The sequence below is a fragment of the Cetorhinus maximus genome, unplaced genomic scaffold (genome assembly GCF_964194155.1).
Source record: "Cetorhinus maximus unplaced genomic scaffold, sCetMax3.hap1.1 HAP1_SCAFFOLD_1613, whole genome shotgun sequence".
In the NCBI taxonomy this organism is placed as follows: Eukaryota; Metazoa; Chordata; class Chondrichthyes; order Lamniformes; family Cetorhinidae; genus Cetorhinus; species Cetorhinus maximus.
This window is the reverse complement of record NW_027597553.1, coordinates 7,378-19,742: the sequence shown is the minus strand read 5'-3', so window position 1 is coordinate 19,742 and position 12,365 is coordinate 7,378. Positions and strand designations below refer to the sequence as shown.

Sequence of the window (12,365 nt, the reverse complement as noted above, 5' to 3'; positions counted from 1 at the left end):
CTGAGGGTACCAAAGTGTCAGCCTAGATTTTTGTGCTCAAATCTCTGGTGTGGGACTTGAACCCAGGGATAAGAGCCTCTGAACCATGGCTGACGATATGAGTTGCTACCGGCCCAGCACAGATGGTAGTTTCTGAAAACAAGAGGAGATGAGTGGAAAAACAAAGAATCCTCCATTTGAAGAGTGAAGATCAATACAAAAATAGCTTTAACTAAGGTTTCTTACCTTTTCTACAAGAGTGGCAGTGCAGGCACTCGTCCAGTCCATTGGGCCATTCGGTATAGTCCTCTCCTTCCATACAATTTTCACACTTTCCAATGGTGTAAGATTTCTTACAGTGTTCAGCCACATGGGTTCCTGTAATCACAGGGCAGGCCAATAACTAACAAACCAGGTCAATAACTGTTCACTCAGACAGTCAAACAAAGCCATGTATTTAAAAACACTCCACTCGTCACAGCACTGTTCCTTCACTGCAGACCCCGTGAAGCGTGGCAGCAAACCTGCCTGTGCCCAGACTGAGCATTATAAACTGGGCTGCTCCCAGCCTCGGCTCCGTTCTGCAGTGTCAGTTCATTGGAGGTGGATGGAAATAAGGGTAAAAACCGACAGGCCTCCGGCTCCAGCGTGCACTGGTTATAAGGTGAAGACAGTTTCGGGACTTTGTGACGCCCCCACAGTCGCAGTGCCAGTTAATCTGCAACGTCTCTCTCGCTTCATGCAGACGGCCAACATGCAGCAGTCGCCATCGGCAGCCAGTGTGTGTGGGACTGAGCCCCAGCAGGACTATTCCACCAGGAGAGGCGGACAGGCTCTCAATGGCTTCCCCACTCCCCACCTCCCTCCTACCCTCCCCAATCCTTGACTGAAGTGAGGTCAATTTGCCATTTCCTCACTTCTCTCCCCGTGGGTGCAGTGAGTAGGGGGGGGGGGGGGGGGGGGGGGGTGGTGTGCCATAACCTGGTCTCCTTTCTGTGCTTCTCTCCAGGGCCAGTCCTGGTGGGCAACACAGAATCGGGGCATTACCCCACAAACAAAGGCAATGGGACTGCTTCTGGGGGGACAGCAAGGAGGGAGACCAGCGTTCAACTAGCTAAGCTTGTGTCGCTGCTCACATCACCATCAACGGGATGGAGCACTGAGGGTGACGTGCCCAACCATAGCAGTAACAAGCGGCCTTGTATCTAATCAATGTTAGCACAGAGCTTTAGAAAATGAGCAAGTCTGATGAACTGGACACTAACCAGCCTGGGCACAGAGCAGCAAAACCTCCCAACAGCCCATTGCTAGGCAACGTGGTTGGGTTAGTAATATAAATATATATATAAAAAAATGAAAGGCTTTCATTCGTATAGTGCTTTTCACAACCACTGGACATCTCAAAGCGCTTTGCAGCCAATGAAGTACTTTGGAAGTGTGGTCACTGTTGTAATGTAGGAAACGTGGTAGCCAATTTGCACACAGTAAGCTCCCACACACAGAAATGTAATAATGACTGGATATACTGTTTTCATGATGTTGATTGAGGGATAGATATGGGCCAACTCCAGGGAATAGCCCCCTGCTCTTCTTCAAAATTGTGCCATGGGACTCAAACCTGGGACCTTGGGACTCAAGAGGTGAGAGTGCTACCCACTGAGCCACAGCTGACACTCCTCCAGTTATGGGGCCTCGGTCATAGCTCTGAGATGGCTCATGCCATCAGCAAAGGCCCACAATTTCAAGCTGGGGCTCATTCAGATCTGGCTGGGATAGGAGCTGCTCTCTGAGAATGATGTTAGGCTGTTAGGACGAGATTGGGTGAGGGGGGCAGGGGGTGTTGCTTTACTTGATAAATTACCTCACTCCTTGCTTTCTGTGCTCTTTTCAGTCTGTTAACGGGCGTGACAATCCCAAGATCAGGCCACTGGGTCATGAACAGCTGGCTCTGCCATTAAACTGTCTTGCTCAATACTGTAGCAACAAGGTACAGTCGATAGTGATAAAATCTAGACCCACCTGCGGGGCATTTCCGACAACACAGCTTGGGCGTGACTGGGTAATAGTCCTCCTTTGGGCAATGAACATCTCGAATGGTCCGATTGCCTTGAGTCAATCCATTCCTGACCTGGTCTCCCTGGTTCTCTTCCTCAGCCTCCACCATTTCTTCTCGTGTAGATGATATATTAGCCGTTGGGAGCCAGGCTGTAACATGCCTCTCATGTACAGGCAGTCCTTGAACAAGAGCCTAAAGGGGCCAAGAATTGTTAACAAAGTGAAGACGAATCCCAACAACAACTTGCATTTATACAGAGCACCTTTTAACATAGTAAAGCCTCACAAGGCACTGAAAGGGAGCTTGATCAAACAAAATCTGGCACTGAACCAGGCGGAGGAGATATTAGGACAGGCGACCAAAAGCTTGGTTAAAGAGGTAAGATTTGAGGAGTGTCTCAAAGGAGGAGAGAGAGAGATGGAGAGGTTTCGGGGCCGGCCCTGTTCACCGTTGATAACCTTTCCCTCAATTCTGTGCCAAATTTAAAAACCAAGTGCGTTCAACACACCGTATTGCCAGCCTAACCAGACACAAAAGATGCAAGAATCTCTTCAGGCTAGAGGGAGAGGCCAAGCCATAGCCAAATGAAAACTAACGGAAGAATTTACTTAGAATTTATGATGCGTAGGACTCAACAGTTCCTTCGGAATTTAGTCAGAAGTCACTGAATCCATAATCGCTTGGGGAATATTCAGGAGTCCGGACTGGTTACAGCTGAGTTAACCAGCAGACAAGGGGCAAGCCTAACTGCAGATATCGGTGGTTAAGGAGAAACCGTGAACACTGTTATCCTTCCTGAGGAGTGAAGGTAAGGTATTGATTGTAAACATGCGCGATATCTGGTCTAATCACTGAATGAAGTTCAAAGGGAGGTCGAATATAACCTTTGGCTGGACTGGTGAAGCACAGCAGACGTCAAAAAACGGTTCGAGAAAGATTTTCGGTTAACAAATCGCTTCAGATAGCAGGGCCATTAAGGGTTCACTTGAGGTGCTGAGAAGCTGCCAGCCTGGGGTAAACTTTAGTATAAATACTAAGCTATATATTCCTTTCTCTTCCTGTGGGGAGTTGACTAGATTCCAATGAACAACAGCAGCGACCCTCAATGTGCATGGATTAGATTCGCAAGAATAGTAATGTTTGTAGACAAAATTAGACACTTAAGGGCGGATGCTGTAAGGCATTTTGATATTTTGCATATTTCTGTGATGCTGTAAGGTCTGCCTTTGTTTCTTTCTAATATGTATTATCTTTATACGTGTCAAAGTGGAACTAGTTGTGAGGTGGACCGATGATCTGAGCTCAGAACTGGGTTGTAGGAATATGGAGTAAGGAGGGCATCGGACAATGGGAGAAGATTTTTGACCTAAGACATCAACTCTGAGGCTTATATGGAACTTCTTAAAAAAAATAAAGACTGGACAAGGATAAACAGACAGAGACTTGTCAGAGCATGTCACTGGGGCCGTAGCTAATCACTAGACACCCTGATTACAGAGACGGACCCAGACAATGGTCTCTTGAGTTGTGTGAGTGGCTATCCTCCTGCCTTACCAAGATACAGAAATCACATCCAGGTACCTGGAGACACTCCCCTGCTGAGAGCAGGAAATGGCCACATACAGGTTGTCTTCCGGACTTAATATTGAGTTCAACAATTTCAGATCATGAACTCTCTCCTCCATCCCCACCCCCTTTCCGATGCCCCTTTTTCCAATATTTATAATTTTTAAACAAATATATTTTTCTTTTCCCACCTATTTTTAAATTTATTTTGATCTATCGTTTTATCTCCACCTTTTAGCCCATTTCGATCCCTTCCCCCCACCCCACCCCCACTAGGGCCATCTGCCACTAGTTTGTCCTGCTTTCTACCCTTAATGTCCCCATTAGCACATTCCTTAGATAATATCACCACCGTCAACACCCCTTTGTCCTTTTGTCTATGACATCTTTGGCGATCTCTCTATTTTGGCCTCCACCTATCACTGGCCCCCTGTCGAGCTCTACCTGTCCCACCCCCTTCTACCAGTTTGTATTTCATCTAATTTCTATATTTCTTAGTTCTGATGAAGAGTCATGCGGACTCGAAACGTTAACTGTTTTCCTCTCCGCAGATGCTGTCAGACCTGCTGAGTTTTTCCAGGTATTTTTGTTTTTGTTCTAGATTTCCAGCATCCGCAGTATCTTGCTTTTATCTGCAGGTTGTCTTTGCCTGGCCAGGGTGGGATTGATAATCCAATCAGATGACTCGAATTAAGACATTACCGTATATGCCGAGAGACCAGGGTCAGAAAAAGATTGAGCCACAGCTCCCCAGGACACTGGGGCTGCAACCAGGAAGTGTGATTTGGTTCATCACGGGAAGTCGTGTGGAGGAATTCATTCAGTGTACCGACCACCCAGAAATGAGCTCCTGCACGCAGGTCTTACTAAGCAACTGGTGTTGTAAGTATATACTATTGCTTAGTGGGCTAATAAAGGCTTTCCACATGAAAGTGGAAATTGTATCCATCATTTGTTTCGTGTCGTTGATACCAAGTACGGGGTGAGGACCTTACAGGGTAGTGAGACCCCCCTGGTTAAGTGTCTTACATCATTGAAACAGGAGGCCATTCAGCCCCTCGAACCTGCTGTCCCAGGCAATTGCATCTCAGCTGATCTGCACGTCAACTCCTCAAGCAAGACCACAACAAAACACTTGCGGGTAATGCAAGGGTTAAGCATGTCTAAAGTCATTCCTTAGCTTCACCTGTATGCTTCTCACTAAACTATTGATCACTGCCCCTTGAACTGAGGGGGTGCTGCCTTTGAGTGAAACAATCCATCTCTCTGGGGATTTCCCCCAGAAATGGCTCAACTGCAAACTGCACATTAAAGCTTGTGCTTTTCCCCATAAGACGGTGTTTCAGCACACGTGTGTGTGTGTGTGTGTGTGTGTGAGATGATGATGGAGGCAATGGAAGGTTGTTTGACAAGCCCATCAGTAACAGGGCAATGTTCCCTCCCCTCCTGCGCCATCCTATTATGAACGTGGCAATAACCGAGCGGTCATTTCATACTGAGCCTTCCTCATTGAAGTAAAACAGTTCACGTGCGCCGCCATATGAACACACTCGACCTCTCCCTCCAGTAGCACCGCCACACCCTTTTTCAAAGCTGCGCGTGCCCCCAGTTTCATTTTATTCTTCGCCTCATCCGACGCCTCAACAAGAAACTTTTTCTCTTTCTCTCAAGTGCTAAGGAACGCAAGCTCCAACAACTCATGGACACCAACACCCATCTAGGACCCTCCACCCCTGCCTGTCCCTCCGTCCCCACCTCATCTTCCAATCCCAGCCCCGGCCGCGTATTCACTATACCCCCTGACCTTCCCCTCTCCGATGCTGAATGTTCAGTTCTCAGCAAATGACTTAGTTTCATACCCTTACGCCCTCATTTCAATGAATTTCAGGAGTCCTCTCCCCGTTCAACGGATCCTTTTACCCACCTCCAATATTTTCCCTCCACCTGGACCCCTCCCTCTGGATTCTTACCTTCTCTTGATCTTTTCATTGAGAACTGTCAGTGTGACATTAGTCGTCTTAATTTCTCTGCTCCTCTCACCCACTCTAACCTGTCTCTCTCTGAACTTGCTGCACTCCGTTCTCTCAGGTCCAACCCTGACATTGTCATCAAACCCGCTGACAAGGGTGGTGTTGTTGTCTGGCGCACTGACCTCTACCTCGCAGAGGCTGAGCGTCAACTCGCAGACACTTCCTCCTACCTCCCACTGGACCATGACCCCACCACTGAACATCAAGCCATTGTTTCCAGGACTGTCACTGACCTCATCTCCTCTGGAGATCTTCCTTCCACAGATTCCAACCTCATAGTCTCCTAACCTCGGATGGCCTGCTTCTACCTCCTACTCAAAATCCACAAACAGGACTGTCCCGGCAGACCGATCGTGTCAGCCTGTTCCTGCCCCACGGAACTCATTTCTTGCTATCTTGACTCCATTCTCTCTCCCCCTGTCCAGTCCCTTCGCACCTACATCCGTGATTCCTCTGACACCCTACATCATATCAACAATTTCCAGTTCCCTGGCCCCAACCGCCTCCTCTTCACCATGGACGTCCAATCCCTCTACACCTCCATCTCCCACCAGGAGGGACTGATGGCTCTCCGCTTCTTCCTCGAACAGAGGCCCGAACAATCCCCATCCACCAATACTCTCCTCCGTCTGGCTGAACTTGTTCTCACATTGAACAATTTCTCCTTTAACTCCTCTCACTTCCTCCATATAAAAGGTGTGGCTATGGGTACCCGCATGGGCCCCAGCTATGCCTGTCTCTTTATGGGGTATGTGGAACATTCCTTGTTCCAGTCCTACTCCGGCCCCCTCCCACAACTCTTTCTCCGGTACATCGATGATTGCTTCGGTCCTGCTTCATGCTCTCGTCTGGACCTGGAAAAATTTATTAATTTTGCTTCCAATTTCCACCCCTCCATCATTTTCACATGGTCCATCTCTGACACTTCCCTTCCCTTCCTTGACCTCTCTGTCTCAATTTCTGGTGATAGACTGTCCACCAATATCCATTACAAGCCTACTGACTCCCACAGCTACCTCGACTACAGCTCCTCACACCCCGCTTCCTGTAAGGACTCCATCCCATTCTCTCAGTTCCTTCGCCTCTGTCGCATCTGTTCTGATGATGCCACTTTCAGAAACAGTTCCTCTGACATGTCTTCCTTCTTCCTTAACTAAGGTTCTCCACCCACGGTGGTTGACAGGGCCCTCAACCGTGTCTGGCCCATCTCCCGCGCATCCGCCCTCACACCTTCCTCTCCCTCCTAGAAACATGATAGGGTCCCCCTTGTCCTCACTTATCACCCCACCAGCCTCCGCATTCAAAGGATCATCCTCCGCCATTTCCGCCAACTCCAGCATGATACCACCACCAAACACATCTTCCCTTCACCCAACCCGGCGGCATTCCGCAGGGATCGTTCCCTCCGGGACACCCTGGTCCAGTTCTCCATCACCCCCTACACCTCAAACCCCTCCCACGGCACCTTCCAATGCAACTGCAGAAGGTGCAACACCTGCCCCTTTACTTCCCCTCTCCTCACCGTCCAAGGGCCCAAATGCTCCTTTCAAGTGAAGCAGCATTTCACTTGCACTTCCCTCAACTTAGTCGACTGCATTCGTTGCTCCCAATGCGGTTTCCTCTACACTGGAGAGACCAAACGCAGACTGGGTGACCACTTTGCAGAACACCTTTGGTCTGTCCGCAAGCATGACCCAGACCTCCCTGTCGCTTGCCATTTCAACACTCCACCCTGCTCTCATGCCCACATGTCCGTCCTTGGCCTGCTGCATTGTTCCAATGAAGCTCAAGGCAAACTGGAGGAACAGCACCTCATCTTCTGACTAGGCACTTTACAGCCTTCCGGACTGAATATTGAGTTCAACAATTTTAGATCATGAACTCTCTCCTCCATCCCCACCCCCTTTCCGACCCTCCCCTTTTTTCCCCAATAATTTATATAGATTTTTCCTTTCCCACCTATTTCCATTATTTTTAAATGTATTTCTATCCATTGTTTTATCTCTGCCATTTAGCCTATTTCGATTCCTTCACCCCACCCCACCCCCACTAGGACTATCTGTACCTTGCTCGTCCTGCTTTCTACCCTTAATTAGCATATTCCTTAGATAACATCACCACCTTCAACACCTCTTTGTCCTTTTGTCTATGACATCATTTGGTTATCTCCACCTATCACTGGCCCTCTATCCAGCTCTACCTGCCCCCCCCCACCCCTTAAACCAGCTTATATTTCACCTCTTTTCTATTTTTCCTTAGTTCTATTGAAGAGTCATACGGACTCGAAACGTTAACTGTGTTCCTCTCCGCTGATGCAGTCAGACCTGCTGAGTTTTTCCAGCTATTTTTATTTTTGTTTTGGATTTCCAGCATCCGCAGTCTTTTGTTTTTATCCACGTGTTCCATTATTCCCTCCATGGCCTCGGCCCCTCCCCATCTCTGCAACCCCCCCCAACAGCCTTTTGAGATCTCGGTGCTCCTCCAATTCTGGTTTCTTGTGCATGCCCCACGCCCACTGCCCCACCATTGGCGGCCGTGCCTTCAGCTGCCTGGAAACTAAGCTGTGAAATTCCCCTCCCGAAACCTCCCCGCCTCTTTTAAGATGATCCATAAAACCTTGAACATTCACCAAGTTTTTGGTCAGCCTGCTCTAATATCCCCTTGTGTGGTTGGGTGTCAAAATTATGCTCCTGTGAATTGCCTCAGGGCATTTTCCTATGTTAAAGGCAAGATATAAATGCAGGTTGTCACAATGGAGACGGAAAAACCTACAACTTATTGAACTGAAGGAGAAACAGGGCTGAAGACTGGACTTTAAAAGACCTGTAATTTAATGGGAGAAATTTTCCTGGCACACATACAACAGCATGTGACCATGTTGCATCAGCCACTCTTCTGAACTCTCACATTCTTGGGCGGATGATGCAAGACAAAGATTTACTCCTCCACCCCCCCTCTAGTCTTCCTGTTAAATTCATGAACACCAGTGAGGTGGAGGACGGAAGTTCGTAAGAACGAATCAAACTTTTAAGCAGATAAGGAGGGTGGGGTAAAAGCAAAAAACTGCGGCTGCTGGAAATCCAAAACAAAAACAAAATTACCTGGAAAAACTCAGCAGGTCTGGCAGCATCTGCGGAGAGGAGCACAGTTAACGTTTCGAGTCCGAAGGAGGGTGGGGTCGTGTTTACTGAGCGGACGATACTTCTGTTAATGTTGTGGTGCTTTAGTTGTTAAAGCATGCCTCGTTACATCTCATAATACCTCAATGAGCTTTCGAAGAGCAGTCACTGATGGGGGCAAGCATACAGCAATGAGGTCAATGCCAGTACTGCACCTCTGACTGCGTGGGGCTCCCTCGGCACCGCCCCTCCAGCGGTCATAGAGGTCAACAGCACAGAAAAAGGCCCTTCGGCCCATCAGGTCTGTGCCGTTCAAACAAGTATCTAACTATTCTAATCTCATTTTCCAGCACTAGGCCCACAGCCTTGTATGCCATGGCATCGCAAGTGCACATCCAAATACTTATTACATGTTATGAGGGTTTCTGCCTCTACCACCCTTTCAGGCAGTGAGTTCCAGATTCCCACCACCCTCTGGGTGAAAAATTTCTTCCTCACATCCCCTCTAAACCTCCTGCCTCTTACCTTAAATCTATGCCCCCTGGTTATTGATCACTCCACCAAGGGGAAAAGTTCCTTCCTGTCTACCCTATCTATGCCCCTCATAATTTTATATACCTCAATTATGTCCCCCCTCAATCTCCTTTGCTCCGGGGAAAATAACCCCAGTCTATCCAATCTCTCCTCATAACTAAAACTCTCCAGCCCAGGCAATACCCTGGTAAATCTCCTCTGCACTCTCTCTAGTGCAATCACATCCTTCCTATAATGCGGATTCCAGAACTGCACGCAATACTCTAGCTGTGGCCTAACCAGCGTTTTATACAGTTCCAGCATAACCTCCCTGCTCTTATATTCTATGCCACTGTGCACAGTGCTCCAAGTGTGGTCTAACCCAGGTACACGGAGGCCAGAACTGTGCACAGTGCTCCAAGTGTGGTCTAACTAGGGTACAAGTTAAATAGAACCTCTCTCCTTTTTGACAGTTCTGTTCCCCCTCTCCCCCTCCTGCCCCAAAGAAAGCTCAGCAAATCACAAACCACAGCAATATACCCGATCAGAAAGTGACGAGTCATCATCTGCTGGATGAGTTGTCGTTTTAACTGCCGAGTCATGACAGTGTTCCGCTCGCTGACCATCGCCATGAGCCGCCCTCCCTCGCCATCTCTCCACGCTGACCCCCGCCCTCCCTCGCCATCTCTCCACGCTGATCCCCGCCCTCCCTCGCCATCTCTCCACGCTGATCCCCGCCCTCCCTCGCCATCTCTCCACGCTGACCCCCGCCCTCCCTTTGCGATCTCTCCACACTGACCCCCGCCCGCTCCACTTTCCACTGCGCCGCGCTCACCCCCGGGCCACACGCTCCATCTGAGCAGCCAGCCAACCCTACCACACGTCGCCTGACAAGGACCCCTTGCGTTGGTGTAGCGTTGCGAACGGTAGTGGGGGGGGACACAACAACGTCCACCAGACGCACCGCGGTGGCTGTGTCAACCGGACAGACTTCCCACAGCGGGCTGCCCTAGGGGAGAGGGGAGATTGCGATTCTGCCCTGCCTAGCAGTCCTTCGGGGAGTCCCAGAGGTGTGTCAAGAGCCCTGGCGGCAGGGGGGTGCGGACGTTCCTCTTCAAGGTCCAGACACTGTTATGACATACGAGACGCAGTGGCCGATTTGGGCACAGAAAGCTCCCACAAACAGCGACCCCCCCCCCCCCCCCCCCCGTAAATAAACACCTGACTTTTTCTCTAATCTTGCAAGTGATGTTGGTTGAGGGGCAGGTATCAACCCCAGGACACGGGAAGGGGGACAGACTCCCCACTCCCACCCCTCTCCTCTTCGAAATAACAGCCGTGGGATCTTTTACATACACCTGAGAGGGCAGACTGGGTTAGGGTGACACCCAGGCATCCAACAGTGCGGCGCTCGGCCCTCCGGCCGGGCGGCGCTCCCTCGGCACCGGCCCTCCGGCCGGGCGGCGCTCCCTCGGCACCGGCCCTCCGGCCGGGCGGCGCTCCCTTGGCCCGTCAGATTACTGAATGCACAGGTGTGCAACGCTGACAATTTCTGTGCAATGAACCCCTCCCCAGCCACCCACCCCGTGTACGTCAGGCTGCATTGGTGACCCTGACCCCAATTCGGCCACATCACCTCATACCACTGGGCACTGGGGTCATGCCAGCTAAAGTGGATCACCGAATGCATCGGCGTGCATGGCGCTACCCGTTTCCATGTATGGTACACCCTCTCCCCCTCAGTGCGGCCAGCTGCATTGGTGCCAGTGCAGCGCTCCCCTCAGTATGGCACTGGGAGTGAGCGCCTCAATTTTGTACTCGGGTCTCTGGAGTGGGATTTAAACCTATGAACCAGGAGAGATTATCATCCACTGACAAGGTTGGCTTTCGTATTAGAGTCACTTTGTTAACAACCCTCTCAATAAGCTGATGGATAATTCCTCATTGCTGGAGCTCTGAAATGCAGCTACAGGCGGGCAAGCGCAAATTCCCTGTGGAACAGCAAGGGACATTCCACCGCTCAGCAGATTTCCGCATCCCGGAGAAACACCAAATGTTCAACAAAAGAAAAAGACCTCAAAGTACCATCTGGAAAACCTTACCATTGACACTCACATCCCAATCATGTCTCTTAAAAACAGTGAACATTCTAGATTTAAAGGGAGAAGCACTCTGCAGCCAGAGCCTTTACATTTGTGACAGAGAGGTCAATTTAAAGTGATTTCCTGAGTCAGGAAACCCAAGTTAAGGAATGGAATTCAAGCCCAGAACTAGTTTAGTGTCACTATGCAGAAGAGATGCAATAAATATATTAGTAATTTTCTGATACCGTGTCAACCATAGTTCAGTGGGTAGCAGCCTCTTCTCTGAATTAGTATCATGTTCCCTCTCATGAGCATAAAACCCATGCTCACAATCGCACATGGCAGTACTGAGGGGGTGCTGCACTGTTGGAGGTCCTGTTTTCCACACAAGATGTCAAGCTGAGGCCCTCTCGGGCAGATTTAAAAGGTCCCCGAAGTAGTGTTTATTTTAAAAATAAAGAGCAGGGGAGCTCTCGTCTGTGTCTTGGCCAAGAACTCTCCCTCAATCAACACCAACCAACAGATTTTATGGTCATTACCACATCGCTGTTTGTGGGAGCTTGGCTTGCCACACAGACATTGGTTCCTACCACAGTGGCCACACTTTGAAAAGTACTTAATTGTCTGTGGAGTGCCTTAGGGCATTTGGAGGTAGTGAAAGGTGCTATAGAACTGCAAGTTTGGACACTAAGGGTTATGGGGTTTGGGCAGGAAAGAAGAACTGAGATACAAGATGAGCTGACTCCCATTCCTACTTCTTATACTTTCTTCCAATGTTTCCATTCTTGACAGAAATTGAAAAATTGTTGTCTCCCCACACGGCTGTCCATGCGGGACCTGGCACATGGCAAATTCCACACACTTCACCTTCCAATATTGCCCATGTTTGGTGCACCAGCATGTTCTGCACGGCAACAGAGTTGCTCCCAAACATTCCCTCCATCCAATAACGTTAACGAAGAGGGAGTGCCGAATGAGTCAGCCCACATTCCACTGAGTGTAGGCGGCAAACATCTGC

The 12,365-nt window shown here is 49.5% G+C and overlaps 1 protein-coding gene across 3 annotated transcripts in view; it reads right to left on the bottom strand.

Annotated features, from left to right (window-relative positions):
- LOC144676452 (tumor necrosis factor receptor superfamily member 10B-like) overlaps positions 1-2,221 on the bottom strand; it is a 49,946-nt gene extending 47,725 nt beyond the window's left edge. For 2 of the 3 annotated variants that reach the window (XM_078536865.1, XM_078536863.1), the window contains exons 1-2: positions 1,999-2,203; positions 226-357 (exon numbers count right to left, since the gene is read on the bottom strand). In XM_078536865.1, coding sequence (XP_078392991.1) covers positions 226-357; positions 1,999-2,143 — 277 coding nt within the window. In that variant the 5' untranslated portion in view covers positions 2,144-2,203. Of the gene's footprint in view, positions 1-225; positions 358-1,998 lie in introns of all 3 variants that reach the window. The other variant, XM_078536864.1, reaches the window with a different exon arrangement.
- Between the last annotated feature and the right edge of the window lie 10,144 nt (positions 2,222-12,365).